Source organism: Capra hircus, chromosome 21 (genome assembly GCF_001704415.2).
Source record: "Capra hircus breed San Clemente chromosome 21, ASM170441v1, whole genome shotgun sequence".
Taxonomy (NCBI): domain Eukaryota; kingdom Metazoa; phylum Chordata; class Mammalia; order Artiodactyla; family Bovidae; genus Capra; species Capra hircus.
In genome coordinates this window covers 56602417-56624680 of record NC_030828.1, presented here as the reverse complement: position 1 = coordinate 56624680, position 22264 = coordinate 56602417, and the positions used below count along the sequence as shown (strand labels likewise).

General features: G+C 49.2%; 1 protein-coding gene across 2 annotated transcripts in view; it reads right to left on the bottom strand.

The window, feature by feature from the left end:
- SLC24A4 (solute carrier family 24 member 4) overlaps positions 1-22264 on the bottom strand; it is a 183175-nt gene that overhangs the window by 43635 nt on the left and 117276 nt on the right. The window contains exons 3-10 of one of the 2 annotated variants that reach the window (XM_005695332.3): positions 16988-17064; positions 12423-12497; positions 9565-9649; positions 8933-9036; positions 8040-8114; positions 5260-5285; positions 2686-2739; positions 768-910 (exon numbers count right to left, since the gene is read on the bottom strand). In XM_005695332.3, coding sequence (XP_005695389.1) covers positions 768-910; positions 2686-2739; positions 5260-5285; positions 8040-8114; positions 8933-9036; positions 9565-9649; positions 12423-12497; positions 16988-17064 — 639 coding nt within the window. The remainder of the gene's footprint in view (positions 1-767; positions 911-2685; positions 2740-5259; positions 5286-8039; positions 8115-8932; positions 9037-9564; positions 9650-12422; positions 12498-16987; positions 17065-22264) is intronic. The other variant, XM_005695333.3, reaches the window with a different exon arrangement.

The window sequence follows — 22264 nt, the reverse complement described above, 5'->3', positions numbered from 1 at the left end:
CACCTGGTAACTGGCTGGATTAAGAACTGAGAATAGCGACTTCCCTGGTGGTCCAATGGCTAAGACTCTGAGCTTCCACTGCAGGGGATATGAGTTCAATTCTTAGTTAGTGAACTAAGATCCCACATGCAGCAAGGTTCGGCCAAAAAATAAAAAGAATTGAGGACAAGATTCCCAAGGCAGTAGCTGGTCAAGCCCAAACATCTGGGGGTACTTGACAGACCACGGGCTGGCTTCGGAGGTCCAGAATCCCCAGACAAGGGTCCAGGGAGAAGCTGAGGAAACCAGGCCACAGCTCCCAGGAGAAGGGGCTTCCAGTAGGGCTCTTGGGGGCAGGTCTGGAATTCTCCAGCTCTATGGCGTCCTTCCCAGCCTTGCTGTTCCTCTGGGCAACGAGTCAGCGGTCTCTCTAGAACAGAGCTCTCCAGAACCAGGCCTGGTATCTGAGAAACCACAGGGAGACCCCACCTGCTCTGCCTTCCCAAGTCCTCAGCTTCCTGGCACTGGCCTTTGACCCAGGTCAGAGATATGGTTCACTGCATGTCAGGAAAGCCAGGCAGGCCTTGAGCCTTCCTCAGGAGGCCTGGGGTAACCCCTGGGGACGTGACTGTGGACCCTGGGCTCATCTTTGTCCCATCTGAGCCATAGCTCCCAATCACTTGCCCTCCTCATGTAGGGTCCTGTGACCAAGGGAGACAGTGACAGCTTATGGCGTGTGTGTGTGGTTTTAATGGCAAGTTTGCCCCCTCCTGTCTGCTCAGCCTTACCTTGCCCCAGCAATGGCAGGGAAGGGTCATCAGAGCTACTATCACAGTAATCATTACCATCCTCCAGCTCACTGTTGACCGTGTTGCCATTTGCGATAGTCTTTTGTTTGATTGTGAAAAAGGCCTGCATCTTCACATTGTACCTGCAAGTTAGTTAAGGGAGGTCAGAGCAGCAGGAGAGGCCAGGCAGGGGAGTGGCTAGGGGCGGGGCAGCGGGCAGGGCCTCCTCCCCATCCCTCTCCCCTGCACACCTGCAGTGAGCTTGGCCTTGGGTGAGGGGGTGGGGAGCTAAGAGTTTTTTTTTTTTTAATTTTTATTCGATTATATTAATAGTTGCTTTACAATGTTGTGTGAGTTTCTACCGTACAGCAAGGTCAATCAGCTCCATACACACAGACATCCCCTCTTTTTTGCGACTCCAGTTAAATTTATCCCAGGGCAATGAGTAGGTTCCCTGTACTATACAGTAGGTCCCCATTATCTATTTTACACATAGTATCAATAGCGTATTTATGTTAATCCTAATCTTTTCAGTTGAGCTGACAGAGTTTCCTGACAGGAACCCTGGAACAATGGGGCCTGCCCCTTTTGAATGGGCTTCCTGGGGTCATAAGAGACCTTTTAGCTCAAGAAAATGACTGACGCCTACTTCTGCACACCATAAGCCTGCCCTAACAAAAGGGAGAGGCCCAAAGCAGGCACTCCCGGGCCTGGCCTTGCTCCCGTGGGTGCCCTGAGGCCCTGTCCCCACACCATCCGGCCAGCACCACTGTCCCCAAAGAGAGGAGACTCTGTCCCAGATCCCAGGCTGGCGGCCTCACCCAAAGGCACTCAGAGAGGAGACCTTTAAAGACAATTCTCCTGCCGTTTTGACAGCTTACCATCCATTTTTAGAAAACATGATACGTGTTTTATGTCAGCGTGGGGATTCCTAGTCTTATAAACCTCAGTGGTGTTTTCTTTTTTAATTATCTGCGGAGGTGTGAGGAGAAAGTTAAAAATCTGAATGTGGCTTAGCTCGTGGGTAGCTTTTTTTTTTCAATTGTGGAAAAATACATTTGACATAAAATTTTCTACGTTTCAGTGGCCATAATTACATCTCTAAGGTGGTGCAATCGTCTCAAACAGAACTCTGTTCTCATTCGTCAAGGAATCATTAATGATGCCCTCCCCCAGGCACTTGGTAATCAAGCTCTCATCTGCTGCCTGCCTCTAGGAATCCGAGTCTCCTCAGCACCTCACAGAAGTGGAATGGCCCAGTATTTGTCCTTTTGTGACCTGACTCCTTTCACTCAGTATAATGCCCTCAAGGTCCCTCCGCATTACGGCATGAGTCATACTTTCCTTTTTATGACTGAATGCTACTCATCCTAGGTAGTTCTGAGATGATTCTGACCGGGGGAATCTTCCAGAGGGCCTCATGAGTGCAGACCCTGGGTGGAGGGTATGCACCCAGGGTCTGCACCTTTAGAACTGCCTGTGGTACCCTCTGTAGCTGTGCAAGGGTGACAGCCTCCAGAGGCGGCATTTTATGAGTCTGGAGCTGCCTGGCTCTTTTGAAAGAGTGGCATTAAATTATCAGGGGATTTATAGAGACAGCAAGCAAGAGCAGTCACCCTGCGGCCAAGGCTGTGGAACAGGGTGGGAGAGAGGTCCTTGACTGTTACTCATTCGGGGAGTGGCCTCAGCCTCCTGCCACCAGCCGCCCGCCCTGGCCCAAGTGCGGACGGTACCGTACTACAGAGTCTGAATCTCTCTCTCCCACCTTGGCTGCCCCAGCAGGGTGTCCCCTGGAGAAATAGGGTGGCCAAAACTGACCAAAAGGGCTGACCGAGGTTTTCTTCTGCCTCTGACGAAAGGCTGCAGCGGGGTGTGGAACCAGGGGTGAGACAGCCCAGGAGAGGAGAATGGTACTTACTTCATGATCAGGATGTAAAACACGTACAAGATGATGAGCACCAGGCCTTCCCACCTCAGAGAGAGAAAGGAGGCTGGTTAGAACGGGGGAAGCCCGCGGCTGCGGCTCGGTGTGCCCGGCACGGCGGGTGGGGCACCGCGGGGTGTCCTGTCACCTTCCCTGACCCAGGAGCCAGGCCAGCGGACGAGCCGCCCAGCCCGCATCTGTCCTGCCATCTGGCACTCGCTTGGCAACAGAGAAGGCTGGGCTGGGGTCTTCTCAACTACAGGGGCTCTGCGGGACTCAGGAGGAGCGCCTCCAGCTACCTAGAAAAGGGAGGAATCACCTCATCCCAGGGCTTCCCTGCCAGCTCAGCTGGTAAAGAATCTGCCTGCAATGCAGGAGACCCTGGTTCAATTCCTGGGTCAGGAAGATCCTCTGGAAAAAGGATACCACTCCAGTATTAATACCCACTCCAGTATTCTTGGGCTTCCCTGGTGGCTCAGATGGTAAAGAATCCACCCGCAATATGGGAGACATGGGTTCGATTCCTGGGTTGGGAAGATGCCCTGGAGAAGGGAAAGGCAACCCACTCCAGTATTCTTGCCTGGAGAATCCCTATGGGCAGAAAAGCCTGGGGGGCTATAGTTCATGGGGTCGCAAAGAGTCGGACACGACTGAGTGACTAAGCACAGCACCTCATCCCAGGGAAGGGAGGGGAGTGGCCAGGGGTCATGCAGACTTGACCCTAAAGGGCCCTGTGGTCATGCGAGATTCCGGCCAGAGACCAGAAGAGCTGGGGGTGCAGGTGGGAAGGTGCCCTAAGAACTGCCTGAAGAGACAGGCTGGGCACAGTAGCCTCTTGGGTAGAACATGAGGTGGGGGCCGGTGGGGTGGAGGTCTTTCTGGGGTGCACTCTTCCTGTCGTCCTGCAGAAGCAGCATCCAACTCCACACGAGGTAGGGATTTCTGTAGCTCAGAACACAAGCCTCTGGGCAGTCCCATGGCTTAACTTGTTGGGTCATCTGAGGAATGTGTCCTGAAGACCTACTAAGTGCCCAACATGAGCTGCAGTCATTTTGGGGAGCTCTTCCTCTGCTGACAGAGTCCAGAGCCCAGCAGAGTGACAAAGGGGTTTGTCGATGATCTGACCACCGCCTCAGAACTCCGTCTACAGGTGAGGAAGAGGAGACCCAGAGGAAAGAGACTTTCTGGCTCACAGGTGGGGTAGACCCAGAACCAGCATGCTCTGGTTCCCAAGCATGCAGCTGCTCATGAATACATTCCCACAAATAGTCACATACCGGATACAGGTCTCAATCACCGTCAACGAAGAGAATGTTTTTATGGCTTCTGGAAGATATTGGGTTGGCCAAAAAGTTTGCTCGGGTTTTTACCATAACATATTATGGAAAATACGATGTGATGGTGAAGCTCCAATACTTTGGCCACCTGATGCGAAGAGCTAACTCATTGGAAGAGACGCTGATGCTGGGGAAAACTGAGGGCAAGAGGTGAAGGGGGCGACAGGATGAGATGGCTGGATGGCATCACTGACTCAGTGGACATGAGTTTGAGAAAACTCAGGGAGATAGTGATGGACAGATAAGCCTGGCGTGCTATAGTCCATGGGGTTGCAAAGAGTCAGACATGACTTAGTGACTGAACAATAACAACAACATCATGGGGAAAATCTGAATGAATCTGAAATCAAAATCTGAATCTTTTTGGCCAACCCAATACATTCATGCCTTAAAGGTTAGAGTGGAAATATCAACCTTCTCTTTAGGAGTTTGTGCCTTTTGTATCTTAATTAAGAAATCATTTCCAACCTCAGTGTTATAAAGATGAGTTTTATATTCTACCCTAAAACTCTTTAATTTTGCTTTTTGCAGCAAAATCTTGAATTCATCTGGGATTTATTCTTATATTAGGTGTGAGGGATTCTACATGGATTCCTTGTTTTTGCAGCATCTGAGGCTGCCCCCTTCCCTATCCCCATCTCTCTGCCTTGTCATGATGCCCCATCCCAGAACTGGGCCCATTACTGCGTTCTCGGTTCCATATTCCATATTGGCCCATGTGCAATACATCATACTGTTTTCATTATTTTAGCTTTATAAAATATCTTGCTATCTAGCAGGGTGGGAATATTAAGGAAAACAATCTTTGTCACTTTGAAAGGATAGATAAGGGTATGACTGCTTAGAATGATACCCTTTTTGGGACGTCCCTGGTGGCCCAGTGGTTAAGAAGTCATCTTCCAATGCAGGGGATGTAGATTCCATCCATTGTTGGGGAACTAAGATCCCACATGTCACAGGCAATTCAGCCCACGCACCACAACTAGAGAGCCCATGCACTCTGGGGCCACGCCACAAGTAGAGAGAAGCCTGCGCCCTGCAAGGAAGATTCTGTATACTGCAACTAAGACTCTAAACAGCCAAGAATAAATAAATATTACAAAAGAATGATAGCCTTTTTTAACTTCACAAGTTCTTATGTTTGTAAAAATAATTTTTAAAAAGATGCAGTGAACCCAACAAACGAGGATACTAATGAAAAATGAAAAAGAAACAAATGTTTAAAACTTACCACACAATTTCTTCATCGTATATGAACTGGGAAGGCAAAAGAAACAAGAATGGGGGGACAGATTTACTCCAAAAGAAGAACAAACAAGGCCCCTAAGTACCGTGAGGTGACACGCACCAGCTTGCTCTGATTTTCACAGAAAGCTGGCACCTCTCTTTGGGTATAGGTTTCTCAAACGTAGAAGTGACCCTTCCTTAGTGGAAACCTTGGTCTGCAGATGCTGCAGGATGAGGCCTCGTGTGGGTCTCCAAAGAGAACTGGTCTGGCCTTCTGATAATCCAAGTAGCCATGGGGGCCCATCTGCAGGGGTCTGCCCTCATTAATGGAATAGGGTTGCTGAAATCAAGAATCTTAAAAACTGAAAAGGTATCTCTGAAAGTATGTTTGCGCTTGCACATCTATCTATCTATCTATCTTTCTATTTATCTATCTATCTATTCCTCCCTCCATCTTTGGTAATTCTGTGTGGGGTAGGATGGGGTAGGGTGGGGTGGGTGGCGAGGAAAGGGTGTCATTGTCTTAAAAATAAAGAATAAGCCCTTTGGAAGCTCTGAGGACAAAGGACCCACTTGTACCACTTGAAGGGAGGCCAAGGGTGATGGTGAGGTTGCCACAGCTTCATAAGAGGGCACTGACATTGCCCAACAACTCCACCCAGCATCCCCTATGTGGGATGCAGACAAATGATGCCTTTGTGGTCCTGGGAGGCATCCTGTGACTGCCCCAGCCAGGCCCAGTGCACACAGGAGGGGGTTATGCCCACCAATCAGATCTTGGAGACATCGGGGTCCCTACACATGAGGCCAGGACAGGCCACGGGCTGCAGTCTGGATTTGGGCCCACTGCACCCTCTGCTGGTTGTCAGGCAGGCAGCACACACAGGATCTGCTTTGGGAGGCCATTCGGACAGGGTCATCCTGGCTGGGCACTGCTGAGGCTCCCCAGTCTCAAGGCTCTGAGGAAGAGGCAGAGGGGAGCCTGGTATCACATCAACAGAGGGGAGCCTGGTATCACCATCTGGGGAACTTGGGGGACACGTATGGGGACAGTGTCAGTTTTTTATTACCCAGTGGAAGGCTACTGGCATTTAGAGGGTGAAGACCAAGCACATCAGTCAATCTTGCACATGTAAAATCTTTCTCCCAGAGGAGTTATCCATATTTGACACACATCTTAAATGTCCTGCTAGCTATTTAAGCCAGCAGCAAAAAAAAATGACCTGAGCTTTGAACTTAACTCCATTTTATAAATCAAAGTATTTTTACACAGTTTTAATAAATACTTAATTTTCTAGTGAGTTAGCTATCACACAAGTGGAGAGGGATGACTGTACTTGGCTCAGTTTAGGATTTTATCAGGAGTCATTCACAGTTTCAGAAAATTCCGTCATCAATGTCAACACCACTCACAGGGTGACCAGTCCAGCATATCAGCCTGCACTGGCACCCATAGGGCCTGCAGACTTCCTGTATGAGGTCAACAGATTACATCACTCAGAGTTCCAGCATCTTCCTGCCCAAACAGTTACACACTAGATGTATTCTTTTATTATGAATTACTTTTGTCTTTTATGATATGCTTTTGGGCATTATGCTGATTTGGTAAAATTGTATATAGGTAAATTGTTTTACCTCTAACTTTCATTTTTGGGGGTGTGGAGGGCAGTCTCCCTTGTGTATGTGGCCTGATCTTAGGGATCTGCTCCTAATAGAATATGGCAAAAGTGATGGCTGTCATGTCCAAGATTCAGTTACAAACAGACTGTGGCTTCCATCTCGGCACCTCCTCGCCCTTGCTGGGAGGGGAAGCAATTCCCAGTGATGTGAGCTGTGCTATGGACAAGCCTGAGGCCTGCCCACTGCCTCATGAGGGATCTTGAAAGCAGATTGTTGCCCAGGGGAGCCTTGACATAACTGTATTCTGGCCAGTGAGTACACTGATGAGAGATCCTCGGCCAGAGGGCTTGGCTAAGCCACTCCCAGATTTGATCCATAGAAAAAGGGGGCAATAAATGTTTGCTGTCTTAAGCTGCTGAGTGTTGAGGGAAATTTGTTACATGGCAATAGCTAACTAATACAAAGATCATGGTTATCAAATCCAGTTGGCTCTAGATGTCCTTAGGGGGAGAACTATTCTAGAACACATTTCATACTCTGAGATCTGGGCATGCCACACGCATCTGCCCTCTTGATATGACCTGCCCTCACGCAGTCACTTGAAAGCTCCTCTTGGATGGAAACTGCTCCCCTGTGGACGGCATGGTCCTCGGCAGTAACCTGCGTCACGGGCTTCACTGCTGTATCGCTGTCACATGTTATGCATGATGTCACCCCAGCCCTCAGGGGTCCCTGTTTCAGGCCCTCTGCCTTTTCTGCACACATCCTTGCTCCCAGCTGCCTACCCTGAGGGCTCCCAGCTGGTCTCTCTCTTCCCAGCTCTGCAGTGAGCTAGGAAACCAGAAACTGTGCTCCTTAGGAAACTGGCTCTAAGTGAGGGTCTCAAGGCCTCTGATGAGCACGTTCTTAAGCTTAACTGCATCAACCATGTGACGCCTGCGTTAGCTTTTTCAAGGCCTTTCTGCCCTCAAGGTAGTACCTGGATGTGCTTGATAACCAAGGCATCAGGTATGAGGTTTTCGGGACAGGGAAGCACCGTGGAGGGGAATAGGTCAACACGACCACAGTGAGTGGCCAGCACACCCCAGGGTGGGGTGCCGTGGGTTCTCTGGTCCTAGTGCCAGGGACAGGACAGTGGGGTGGGGGAAGGGCACGTTAACTCACGGCAATGAGCACGATGACAGACAGGGTGTAGTACACGGAGTCTCGGCACACGGCCCACCATGTCAGACGGACCACCTGCCGAGCAAAGGGCCATTAGCCTCACCAGCTGGGGAGACAGGGTATGGGGGGACACAGCTGGGGGGGTGTCCCATTGCCCCCAGACCCCTGCAGCTGCAGACACATGCCCTCGGAACTCATCTTAACTGTCCACCAGGAGCGCAGCGTGTCTGGCTGCTCCAGGCACCTCACTCTCTTGGTCATATTTGGGGACAGAGGACAGCGGGTTCACATTCATAAGTAATGGCAAAGCTGCCCCCTGCTCCTTCATGGTGACCACATGGCACGTATCCCAGGAGAAGCCATGTGGCTGGGGGAGGCCAGAGACACTCACTCTTCTCTCAGCGCTAGAACTTTCTGGGGGTGACTGGCCACCTCCCTCTACCTCCCTAGGCCAGAAAGAGCTTTCCATGAGCCCGACTCTCTGAGGTCAAGTCTAATCCCCCCCTGTGGCTCCAAGGATCAGGAAGATGTGCTGGGAAATCAGCAAGCCAGCTTCACGCACCCACACGGAGGCAGAAGACAGGCCCCAAGTAAGTCCAGAGTCTAGTTCATGGTCAGGGTTACAGGAAACACTTCTTAAATATTTACTGCTGTCAAATAAATGCCCCACAACCCACCCCCAAGACCAGCCAAGGGGGCAGCTGACGTGCTTTCTGCTCTCAGACCCATGGATGGAAGGAACACAGGACACCCGTGTTACACGCAAGGAAAGGGGCCTGGAGGGGACACCCCCTCTCAAAGCCACATAGAGTTATAGGCATGGCTAAGGCTGGGCCTTGGGTCTCTCCCACGCTATCCCTATGCCATTTCATGAGAAGAGAGACACCACTGACCTGCCCTGCGAATAATCCACAAACTCCGATTATACACAGGATATTGAACACAGCAGAGCCCACGATGGTCCCGACCCCGACATCTCCGTGGGTGATGAACACGCCTGGGAAGAGAGAGGCGCCAACCTCATGTGCAAGCCCAGGCCTGCCCCTTCCTCAGACCCTGGCTGGTTCCGTGTCCCCCACCCCATGAATGGACAGGACTTGTTCTTACTACCAGGGAACACCCGAGATGCTGGTGAGAACAACAAAACCAGAGGTGGAAGAGTCCTTAGGGACCTGCTATACCAATCCACCCATTTTTGGGAACAGCATTATTGATAATTCACATGTTGTAAAATTCACCCATTTAAAATATCACTTTAGCATTTTCTGGTATAGTCAGAATCATACAATCATCACTGCAATCTAATTTTAGAACATTTTTATCACCTCAAAAAAAACCCCATACCTGTGAGTACCCTACTCCACCCCACACCCCAGGGAACCACTAATTCACTTTCTCTCCATGTCTCCCATTTTACAGATGAGAAAGCTGACACTCAGAGCTGAAAAAACATGCCCACAAGAGTCTGGGCACCCAACCTGGGTTCTTCCTATATCCCGTGTCTCAAGCTGATAGGATTTCTTACCAATGACAGAGGCAAACAGCTCTGGTGTTGAGCTTCCCGCAGCCATGAAGGTGGCTCCAGCCACATCTTCGCTCAGATGGAGTTTCTGAAACAGAAGTGACCGCAGACCCTCAGGCTGTACTGCAGGCACAGTAAGCATGCCTGCTGGCCACTTATGGAGAGCGCGGGGCATAGCCCCGCAGCCAGAGTCAAGCTTCAGGACTGGTGGCCTCTCTTCGCTCGTTCTGAGCACACGCCCTCCTCCACTCTGCCTGATGCTCACCCCAGAGTCCCCTCTCCCCTTCCCCCACCTGTCAATTTTTGTTTATTGTCTGAATGCTTAAACAGTCTCTCTTCGATAAAGACTTTTTAAAAGGGCCACCACGAGTCAGCCACTCCCCCAGGGAAGAGAAGCTGAAACATGACCCATGCAGTGGGGATCTGAGGTCCATGTGCGTGCTTCCCCCACCGGATGACAAGATGGGTCTTTTTCATCTTTGGATGCCTGGAACAGGAGCTGGGGGTCATCGGGGAGTCCGCTAGTCTAGCGCCTGTCACTTCTGGTGCTCACACAGACCTTGGGTACCATGCGAATATCCATACATCAGGTTGTGGGATGTGGAAAACGCAGGTGCATAGCCTGGCCCCTGCATCCCAGAAGGCCTTCCCAATGGCAAGTCGGACACCTGGCTGCCCACTGGAACAGACCTCACCTCCTGTCCCCAGAGTTGAGTTGGTCCTGGGTAATAATTTCACTGGGGGAGCATTTTCTTCTGCCAAGCCCTGGGACAGGGCTAGAACTATCTAGGCCCACTCTGCTTGGTGAGACCATGTTCTGGACACAGAGGCCCATCCTCTGATCTGGAATTTGGGGCTGGGGGCTTTGGGTGCTTGGGAAAACCATGGAAATTCTGGGTCCCCCTGAATGCCAACTTGAAGGTGCCCAGCTATGGTCCTTAGAAGGCCTCTGGGAAGACTGGCTCAGAGCAGGACTTGGTCTCCTCCAGCCCCCACCTCCCAAAGCATTCCTGGGGAGCCTGGGCTCTGAAGCCACTGAGGAATCCATTCCCTGGGCCAGTACAACCTCCTCAGTAAGCTTGCTACTGGAGTCCTCAGAAGGGTTGGAGCTGTGGGTTTGGTGGAAAATGGGATGGGGGCATAGCATTGACCCTCACCCCAGGAAGAAGCCCACCCACCCTAGCCCTGCCAAAGAGGAGGTTTCACAGAGGTTCAGCCATCAAAGCACCTCTGATAGCTTTTAGCAGAATCCAAACCATGATATATCCTGTCCTTTCTCCTTCCTGCCTTTGCCTGGGTCACTCCTTCCCTCTGGAATGACCTCCTTCCACTCAGCTGGTGGAACTTCTCACTTCCAAAGCCTGGACCAAATGCCACCTCCTCCATGAAGCTTTCCTCGGTTTCTCCCCAGAGATGCTCCCTCCCTCCTTTTGAATCCTCAGTACCTTTGATGGGTCTCACTAGGTCTCTTCCACCAGTCTTCCCTGTGAAGCCAGGAGCATCACCCTTGATCACCTCTGTGTTTTTAGGAAGATGGGTAACCTCGTCTAGCGTCTCCACTGAATGTGGTCCTGTGTCCATGGGCTTCTGTCACCCCAAAGGGGGCAGGGGAACTAACCTGGTTGCTATGACCCACAACATATTCCAGGGTGTGTATTCTGGAAAGACCAGTTGACTGTTTCTCCTGAGGGCCTCCTCTGAAGAAGTGATAGCCCACCACCCCAGGGCTGCCTCTAGGTTGAACATTCAACCCTGACATCCCAGCAGCCATTTCCTGATTCTGTTCCTCCTCTGGCTCATTCTCCCGCTGACAAATGTCTTAGAGAAGAGCATATCATTTGATCTGGGTGGAGTGAGGGGTCAAGTGTGGAGCAAAGGGAAGGCAGGGCCTTTGCACACTTTTGCCAGGTCACTCACCACTTAGTGAACTAGGTCAAAAGCAGCCAGTCCTCCTGGAGCCCAACAGGGGATAAAGTAATGGGGACGTGCCCACCCCTAACAATCCACGTCCAACTGGCAAATGTCCCAACGACAGTATGGCTTCACACAGCTGGGAGACTTCAAGTGGATAAAGTGCAGTGACACCCAGATCAGTCTGCACTTGTGCATGTGTGTTAAGTTGCTTCAGTCTTGCCCAACTCTGTGCGACCCTATGGACTGCAGCCTGCCAGGTTCCTCTGCCCATGGGATTCTCCAAGCAAGGATATTGGAGCGGGTTGCCATGCCCACTCTCCAGGGGATCTTCCCAGCCCAGGGATTGAACCCACATCTCTTATGTCTCCTGCATTGGCAGGCAGGTTCTTTACCACTAGTGCCACCTGGGAAGCCCCCAGTCTGAACACAGCAGATGCTAAAAACAGAGACAGTTTTGCTTCCTTGGCTAAAAGCTGAGGGAGGAGGGGGCAGGACTGGGAAGACTTGACACAAGAATTAAAAGGAGAAAACGTCAGGCTGCAAAGGTTAGGACCAAGGGCATTCCCTGCCATTGCAGCTCAGCATCTTCCCTGGGGACACAGAGCCCCACCTGGTACCTGTCACTTGCAGCTGGTTTTGGCAAATGCTCCCTAACTAACCAGCTTTGGCTTAACCACCAGCATCTGCTATGAAGCCAGAGGTCCTGGGTAATAATTTCACTGGGGGAGCATTTTCTTCTGCCAAGCTCTGGGGGAGGGCACCACCCCCTAATTGTAATCTGGAGCTTCAGAGCGAGGCTTTGCACTAGCAATGCCATGTACTTGGCCTGACAACCTTCATTTCCAGAGTGCTCCCCACTTCTTGGCCTGGTACTGATATGCCAAGTGTCAGTCACCCCCAGCCCCTGACCCGGGCTTTGCCAAAGGTCCTAAGTCCTTCCCACGCACCTCGCAGATCTTCTCTAGAGACGGAACAAAGAAGTCATCACACACTATGGCCAAGGCGTAGAACATGTACAGAGCCTGCAAAGGAAACAGGGAGACAGCCATCAGCCAGGACTCCCGCCAGCAATGGGCGTGGCCAGGAATCCATCACGCCCCAAACCAGCCTGCTTGGGTTAGGAAAATTCCAGCACCACTCGGGTGTGCTTTTCCTCAATCCCCTCACTGGCAGACGGGGCCCAGACAGGAGAAATAACCTGCTGAGCATCAGAGGGGACTAAAAGTCAGTCCACAAGGTCCTGTGTGCCTTCCTCTCTTCTTAAACAAGCAACCCTCTCTCTCCAACACACAAGTAGGCCCTCGACAGGCAAGATCCAAACCTCAAGGGCTGAGAAGGCAAGCATTTAAAACCATCATCTTAAGAGTTTAAAATAAGCATCATCCTGATTTCCCCTCTTCGAGTTCTAGCAAAGGCATCATTTCCTGTCAACAGCTGCCCACCTCCTGCCAAAACAGACAACTTGAGGCCCAGCATTTCCTGGGATGCTGCTTGATGTTGGTCCAGGTTAAAATACACGAGCCACTGAACATTGGGAGGCTCAGGGAAAGGAATCCAGATTCTAGGGCTGATCCTGGGAATTTTTTGCCTTGTGATTTTGGATAAGTCATGTCTCCAAGTCTCATTTTCTTCTGTTTGATGACAGAGCAAGAACAGATCAGTAGTTTTTAGATGATGTTATCTGCAGAACTCCTCTCTGACCTGTCCACCCAACATGACTTTACTGAGCTCATCTTGTATGCCAGGTACTATTCTAGCCATTAGGGACAAGGTGACAAGGATGCCAGGAAAAGCACCTGCCTCTTTGTGGGGCACAAATAGGCAAATAAAGTATCTATAATGGCTGGGAAACAGCACATGAAAAGGTCTTGAGGCAGGAGTGTGTTTGATGCATTTGAAAAACAGCAAGGACACTGGTGCAGGCAGAACAGATTGAAAGTAAAGTGGAAAATGACTAATGTGAGATTGGAGGGAGAGGCAAGGACCCGAATCTGTGGAAAGGAGATGGGATTTTATGCTGAACACCAGGAAGCCATTTTTTTTTCTTCAGAGAAATAGCGATATGAATGCCCTATTCACAAAAGAAGGAAAGGCTGGGCTGCTTCAGCTAAAATGGTGTGATATTCCAACAGCTTTACAATTAATTGCATGCATGCAGGCATGCTCAGTCGGTCAGTTGTGTCCGACTCCAGGCTCCTCTGTCCATGGAATTTTCCAAGCAAGAATACTAGAGTAGGTTTCCATTCCCTACTCCAGGGGATCTTCCTGACCCAAGGGTCGAACCCATGTCTCTTGTGCCTCCTGCATTGGCAGGTGAATTCTTTACCAACCCATCTATCAGGGAAGCCCACAAATAAAGTGGAAGATCTATCAACTGTGACCGCAGCATCCAAGGCAAATGTGTTCTGGAGTCCAGCTGTGGCTATCCCTGAGTTTGACTCAGTATCTTTTGGGGGAAAGCAAAAAGAAACAAATAACAGGGGTGTGGGAAACGTGGAGAGAGAGAGAGAGAGAGAGAGAGAGAGAGAGAGAGAGAGAGAGAGAGAGAGAGAGAGAGAGAGAGAGAGAGGAGACCCTGCTACAAATCTCAGGATCCCAACCTAAATTCATATGCTCAGAAATTCGCCTCTACAGCATTTCCCAGGCAAAGAGCTTCTGGTTCCCCGGACGTCTCAGAAACACTGGAGAGAAAAGGGGGCCAAGATGGCACCACTATTTCCTTCACTTGGGCGGGAAGTTCTGAGAAGCTTCTTAGTGCTACAGACAAAACCTGGCTCCAAAGCTCAAGTTTTTCCTTGCTCTAAAGAAGGCCTCAGCAAAGTTTTTCTTAAAGTGTCTGATGAGTCTTTACAGGCCACACAGCCTGTCATCACTCTGCTGCTGTAGAAGAAGAGCAGCCACGGACATGAGGGTGCCGGGGGGCCAGCATGGGGAATCCCGCCCGTGGCAAAGGTCATGAGGAAAGGGGCCTGACAAACACAAAGGCGGGATCAGGCCTCAGGGGTCCCCCTGGACTTTCTCGAGCATCTACCCCCAAAACCAGAGTCTGCCTGCTTTACTGTGTTATGCTTTCCACCAACTCCTCTGACATTAACAGGGGGCTGTCCCCCCACCACCTTTTTCTGGAAAAAGTTAATTTAGAGCTTTTAGATAATAAGTCTCCTGGACATAATAAGAGTGTTTCAACCCCAAAACCCCTCTGATGGCTTTCTAGCCTGCCTGACAGGTTTGTCCGGACTCTTACAGCTGCACATGTGATTGTTTACAGCCTCCCAACTGCGAGAGGCACAGGAAGCTTCAAATATCCTAGGAATGTAGGGGCTTCCGAGGAGTCAAAATCATTAGAATAGGACTGATTAAGGGTTTCATTGTTGAGCCAATACTTGCTGCCAAGTTTTCATATCTTTTATTTGTTGATATAGTTGGTATGTAGGAAAAAACAGGTAGTAGCCCTGGCATTAGCAACATTAGATCTTTGAGTTAAGTACTTTCTTTGTTATAACCCACTGCACCTTTGTTCTACAGGAATGTAACTTTATTTAGTACTTTGAGGGTGATGCAGATTAAAGAAAAAACACTTCAAGGGAAAATGAGTTTTCTGGTTGATAGACATTTATCTAGGAAGAGAGCCATAAAAATGCTAAGAGGCTCCCTGGCCAGAAGATGATGTAAAACCACCTAAGACCTTTTGTATCTGGGAAGGTATGCAAAAAGAAAGTCTGGCCTCAATAAGGGTCAGGACTGCTGCCCCTGCAAAACTCTGCATATTCCATTATTTCTTTATGTACAACTTGGGGTATATAAGCTGCATTTGAAAATAAAGTTGTGGGTCTTGCACTGATGCTTGGCTCCCCCATGTCGTTCTTTTCTCCCTTTTCAGGCTGAATTCCTGTCTGGAGCACAGAGGCTCTCCGTGTCTACTTATTTGCCCTGGCTTCTAAGACCTGTTCCCAAGGTGGGGCACCCTCCACTATTCAAGTGGGCGCCAGTGGCCTATCTAGATGGTGCAAGCCCCTTGTCTCGGAGTTTTATTGGTCTCCTGTGCAAACCAAGGAATACAGCCTCTTTTCTCCTCTATTTTCTCTCCTCTCTCTCACTACACTATTCTTCCTAATCTCTCTTTATATCTCTAAATAAATAAATCTCTCCTCACTGACTCCGTCCCTGCTTCGAATTCCCTGGATCCACTGGGGCTGGACCCCAGCATGAGGGTGGTTGCCTACCAATAAAATTTATTTATAAAAACAGGAAGTGGGCTGGATTTTGTTCTCCAGATGTAGTTGGATAGTGCTTGCTCTGAAAGGGTTCCTGCAAAATTCCCAAGGACCTCTCAAGTTTAGGAAAAAGGGTTTGAAAAGACATTGGTGAGGCAGAGGGACAGATTGTGGGACTAACTGGTCAAATCCACATCCCCTCAGTGAACAGGGAGGGCAGGGGAAAGCCAGAGAAACTATAAAGATAATAACTCCATTTGAGAAATAATACACAAGACTGTCACTTGAAATTTGCCTACAATCTTCATTTTCATTAATGGTTTATCCCGTTAATTAAAACTTCACTCACCCCTTATTCTCAGGTGGCTACTATCTATGTGAGAACCCCAGCTTTCCCTTGCTTAATTATCTCTTGCAAAGAAGAATACTTGGTTGGGTTTAAATATAGAAGCAGATGGTGCTGAGCAGCCAGGGAACCACATCAGGAGGAACATTTGCTGTGGTTGATCCAAAGTAGAAAATTAAACCCTGAGCGCTTTCATTTCCCTGCATCAGACAACGAGGCTTGCAAACTTTTTCTATAGAGAGACAGACAGAAAACCTTTTTTGGCTTTGTGGATCCCAGAGTCTTTGTCACAACTACTCAGGTCAGCCAGTGAAGCAGACAAGCAGCCACAGATGATATACAGATGAATGAAAATGGCTCTGTTCCAATAAAACTTCATTTATAACTATGGGCAATGGCTGTGGGCTATAGTTCGCATGCAGAGAAGAGCAACTATTACATATCATTTAGGTTTTAGGCCCACTATGCCATTTTGAACTGCTTCTCGAACTCTGCCGCTGCTCACCAGGCTCATTTAATACCGAGGAAGTTTGAGAAGAAGGGCACCAAAGTCTCAAACCACAGTTATGTCAGGACGGTAAAACATGGGGGTGGGGCATGGTACTGGAGAGCATTATCCCATTCCCTGCTATGTCTGAAGGATGTGACCCATGTCCGCTTGTATTTCCACATCTGGGGAAGAGATGCCGTCACTCCCGTTTTATAAAAAGCAGAAAAGGAAGCACAAGAAGACGTGAACCTTTGTTCTGGCTCTGGGGCCGTTCACTGTGTGACACTGAGCAAGTCACTTCACATCCTTAAGACTTCATTTCTTTGCGGGTAAAACACGTCTAGGACCTGTCCTCAGAGGGCTCTTATAAGAACACGGTGAGATCTCTGACACATTGTGCTCTGCAGACAGGCTTTCCCTGCCGGAAAGTGAGGGATGTCCCACCCCAAGAGGGCCACTTACACCAAGAATATGCAGCAGGACGGCCCCGTGCTGTCGCTCATTGTTGGAGAACAGGTCTGTGGGGAACTCGTGAATCGCTGGAAGACAAGAGAACAGGGTAAGGTGTTAGTTATCAAGGAGTGTCCCTAGGGTTTGGCCATGGAACTGTGGAAGCCCCTGGTGTTGGACCTGGGGAGAGACTGGCTATTTCTCCTATTTGTGGCAGATCTGAGCTCTTAGGAAAACATTGCTGGATACAGATTATCCGGATATTTTCTACCTTAGAGTTGACCATGGCTTGTATATCCCTTGCAATTAAAAAAAGAGAGCATGAAACACATCACAACCACTAGGATGGCTATAAATAAAAAGACAGATAAAAACAAGTGTTGGCAAGGAGGCTGGAACCCTCATGCATCACTAGTAGGAATGCAGAACAGTGCAGTCACTTTGGAAACCAGTCTAGCAGTTCCTCAAAATATTAAACAGAGAGTTTGACCCAGAAATTTTACTCCCAAGTATCTTCCCAGGAGAAATGGAAAACATACATTCACACAAAACCTGTACATGAATGTTCACAGTGGTATTATTCATAATAACCAAAATGCAGAAACAACCCAAACATCTACCAACTGATGAGAGGATAAAGCGTGATACATCCATACAAATGGAATATTATTTGGTGATAAAAAGAAGTACTGATACATGTTACAACATGGAGGATGCTTGAAAACATTTTGCTAAGTGAAAGAATTGTAAGCAGTCAGTCACAAGACTACTTATTGCATGATTCCATTAATATAAAATGTCCAGAAGAGGCCAGTCCATAAAGATGGAGATAGATTAATGGTTGCCCAAGGCTGGAAGGTATGGTGTTTGGGGGATGACAGCTAAGAGGTACTGCATTTCTCTCTAGGGTGATGTTTGCAGTGATGCTCACACAGTTCTAAATATGAAAAGCCACCGAATTCTGTGTTTTAAACAGATGACCTCCATAGTATGTGAGTTATATCTCAATAAAGTTGTGACCCCAGGTGGCATTAGTGGTAAAGAACCCGCCTGCCAATCCAGGAGACAGAAAGAAACTCAGGTTCAGTCCCTGGGACTGGAAGATCCCCTGGAGGAAATGGCAACCTATTTCAATATTCTCGCCTGGAATATCCCACAGATGGAAGAGCCTGGCAGGTTACAGTCCATGGGATCAGAAAGAGTTGGACACAACTGAAGAGACTTGGCACAAAGTTGTTCCCAAAAAAGCATTAAAAAATCGAAAGATGCCAAAGAGGAAAATCAGAGGATGGTTCCTCATTCTGTCAAAGGATTCTGATCGCGTTCCTAGCAAAGAGCTTTCCAACTTGCTTCAACGCACACTCAGATCTGTTACAAACACAATCCCCACCAACAGTCTTGCTGAGGCTGGAGACCATTGTCTTGCTCTGAGCGGGCTCTGAGTTCACATGGCCGAGTTCAGTTCTTAGCTCTAATACTTACAGGCTGGGTCAACAGGGACACGTCCCTTAACTTCCTTGTGCCTCAGTTTCTTCACTGGTAAAATGGTGAGATTAACTTTAATAACGTGCCTTAAAGTCTTTCAAGCTCATGGTGAGCTTCAAACCAGCACCCTCACCCCAGGATTCTGGAATCCTTTTCCCTCACCACTGTCAAGTTAGAACTGAGAAGCAGCTCCATGAAGAGAAGAGGCCGGAGTCACTTCAGAGCTCAGGGACAGGTGGCCTCTTTGCAAAGACCTTCCGGTCTGGAGCCATCAGCCCCTTCTCCCACCTTCTCCTCCCACCCACAATGCATCTGTCATTCCAGGTGGGGAAGTGGAGATCCCAGAGAGGTCAAGTGACATTGTCAGGGATGGGGATGGCACTGTGGGCACCAAGAAAATCTGTCCCCTGCTGAGCACGCATTCAGCAGAACCACACAGAGCAGGAGAAATGGTCCATGGGAGGCGAGGCTCCAGGTAAGCCCTGGAAGGGGAGCTGAAGCCAAGCTGGAACAAGGAGGAGGCGGGGCTAGGAGCACCCTTGTCTCCTGACCATCTCAGCACCCCAATGCCAGGTACGCTTCCACGAGTATAGGCAGCATCTCAGGTCACTGAGCACCATGTCATGCACCTTTCTTTGGCCCCAAGAATGCCCCTGTGGGGTGGGTACCAGCATATCCTCTGGGCTCACACATTCTGGACTGTGGGGGGAGCCCCGTGAGGCAGAGAGCCCTCTGCTTTGGGAATCAAACACTCAGGATGCAGGTTCCGTTCCCGACACGCCCAAGTAGCCTGAACAACTCATCTGCTTCTTGGCCTCAAAATGTTCACCTGTAACGGAGGAATAACTGTTTCTCATCATCCAGTCAATCCTAAAGGAAATCAACCCTGAATATTCATTGGAAGGACTGATGCTGAAGCTAAAGTTCCAATACATTGGCCACCTGATGCAAAGAGTTGACTTGTTGGAAAAGATCCTGATGCTGGGAAAGATTGAAGGCAGGAGGAGAAGGGGGCGGCAGAGAATGAGATAGTTAGATGGCATCACCGACTCAATGGACATGAGTTTGAGCAAACTCTGGGAGATAGTGAAGGACAGGGAAGCCTGGCATGCTTCAGTCTGTGCGATCACAAAAAGCTGGACATGACTTAGTGACTGAAAAACAATCGCCCCCGGTGGGTGACCAACAGGTAAGTATCCTATCAATGTCATTTCTGCAGGTTCTCCATCAGACACTGCCACATCCCCGTATCCTCATCACTGGTCCTCATCGATTCAGCTGTGCTGGAAGCTTCTGGAAGGCATTGATCCACACTGTCCTGGCACACAGTAGGTTAATAGACCTTAGCAGGCAATTGAAAAAACAATGCTAAAACATTTGGTTGGCCAAAAAGTTCATTCAGGTGTTTCCATACCATGTTTCTGGTATGTTTGAGTTTCTGGAAAAACCCAAATGAACTTTTCGGCCAGCCCTATATTAACAAGAAGAGCTTCCCTCAAAGCTCAGTTGGTAAAGAATTCACCTGTAATGCAGGAGACCCTGGCTCAATTCCTGGGTTGGGAAGATCCGCTGGAGAAGGGATAGGCTACCCATCCCAGTATTCTGGCCTGGAGAATTCCATGGACTGTGTGTCGCAAAGAGTCAGACACAACTGAGCGACTTTCACATATTAACAAAAATGACAATGTACCTCATCTCATCCTGTCAGAATGCTTTCATTACTCTTGCAAAACTCTTAAAACCTAGAATTATACCTCTTCAGGTTCAGAGTGGACACTCAATAAATGCTTATAAGTGCATGCTCAGTTGCTCACTCGTGTCCAACTCTTTGCGACCCCATGTACTGTAGCCCACCAGGTTCCTCTGTCCATGGAATTCTCCAGGCAAGAATACTAGAGTGGGTTGCCATTTCCTTCTCCAGGGGACCTTCCCAACCCAGGGATCGAACCCGTGTCTCCTGCATTGCAGGCAGATTCTTTACCCACTGAGCCACCTAGGAAGCCCCAAATGCTTATTATAAACTTCCAGGATAAAAGTCCCTCCTCTGTGAATATAATTTGGCTCTAAAAGTGATGGGTTTTCCTTTAAAACAGAAAAAAAAAATTCTGCTTTTTAAGATAAGTCTCCCAATAAAACCTAGAAAACATTATTAGCTCCCCCAGATATTCAGAAAATGTTCCCACTTTAAAACAAGCAGCATTTAATGAAATATAGATTCTTTCACTTTTTCCCCCTGTAATCAAACTTCTTTAATAGAATTGCTGCTGTCAGTTCAAGGGCAGGAGTCTGCTTCAAGGCTCGGCTCAGAGATGGAGAATTATAGAGGGAATAACTTGGCATTCTTGCGTCCAGGATCTTGTTTCCAGGAGAAATGGAACTGTCTGGGGTATAAGGGCAGATCAAACAGACATTTCTGCCGTGAAAACTTGAGTCAGTTTTTGATTCTCCAAACCAATGATTTGTGAGCTGGTGATTTATCCAATCCTGGGCACTCTTTGAGAATTAGAAACAAATAAGGCTGCCTTTCTGCTATAAGGACATATCGTCTGGGCTCCAGTGGGGAGGGGGATGTGGGCTATAAATGACTTTGTCCTTGGTGAGAAATGGCTTCTACTAGTTCAGCCGTGGCACCTTGCTCTGTGACCGCGTGCATATGCTAGAGGGCTGTGGAGGGGAGCGAATGCCATCATGGCCTGACTTCTGCCAGCAGAGACAGAGTAACCAGCAGAGCCACCAGCTGCTCATGACCCATCGCCCTCTGTACCTACCCAAGTCTTCTGGACACACCCCGAGCCCACGAGGCAGGCGCCACAGCCACAAATGTCCCTGTTTTCCAAATAAGACTCAGCAGGGAAATGATCTGTTCAGGGACCACATAAACCAGGACTTAGCATGGAGACCCTCTAACACGGATGCAAATCACGCAGTACCAGGACATGGAGACTTTACTTGGGTCCTGATTCAACTACCCATCGGCTTGTGGAACCCTGGGCAAGTCATTTAACCTCTCTGTCCTTTCCGTTTCTTCTGTGGCAATCTGCTACCACACGAGGGGGTGAAACAGTCATTGTTACTGTGTGCGGCATGCCCTGGCATGGATATCAAAGGCTACAAGCAGGGAAATGGTCGCCCTACCCTCCCCAGTTGGCAGCTGGTAATGGGGACCCGTCCACTCCCCAATTCAAGAATCAAATCCTCTAGAAACTGGCATATGGGGGAGGGGGGACGTGTAGCAGCCACAGAGCCAATGTGTTAATAACAGGAACTCCATCCCTCCCACCTTTGTCATCAACAGCAACAATTTTCAACTGCAGGCAGGCTATACAGCTGCTCAGGGCTTTGTCTCCAGAAGCAGATAACTTGCAGGTTTCAGGGAGTGCCTCTGTCCTTCGTTACCTGTATGACCTTGGGGAGTTGTTGAACACCTCCTCACTGTGACCTCATCTCTAAGTGGGATGCTACAGACCCTGCCTGCCAGGCTGCAGTAAAGATTAAGTGATACAGATAATGTATGCACGGCACTTAGCCCAGCTAGGCTGCCATCACTCTGAGGATCACTGATGGACAGAATCCTCCCTCCACACCAGGTCGGTCCCCGCTGATCCAGAGGACGAGCCTCGGCTTGTGAAAATCAAAGAGAAGACAAAGCCAGCTTAGTGGGGCAAAGGGTGAGCATGATTAGACTGGCCACATTAGGATCTGAATGCAGGTGCAGTTTAATCCCAGCTTCCTGAGAAAACCTTCTTCTCCTCTCTCGGGCTTGCTGGGATCACGAGCCCCCAGCCACATTCAAGGGCAGGACGC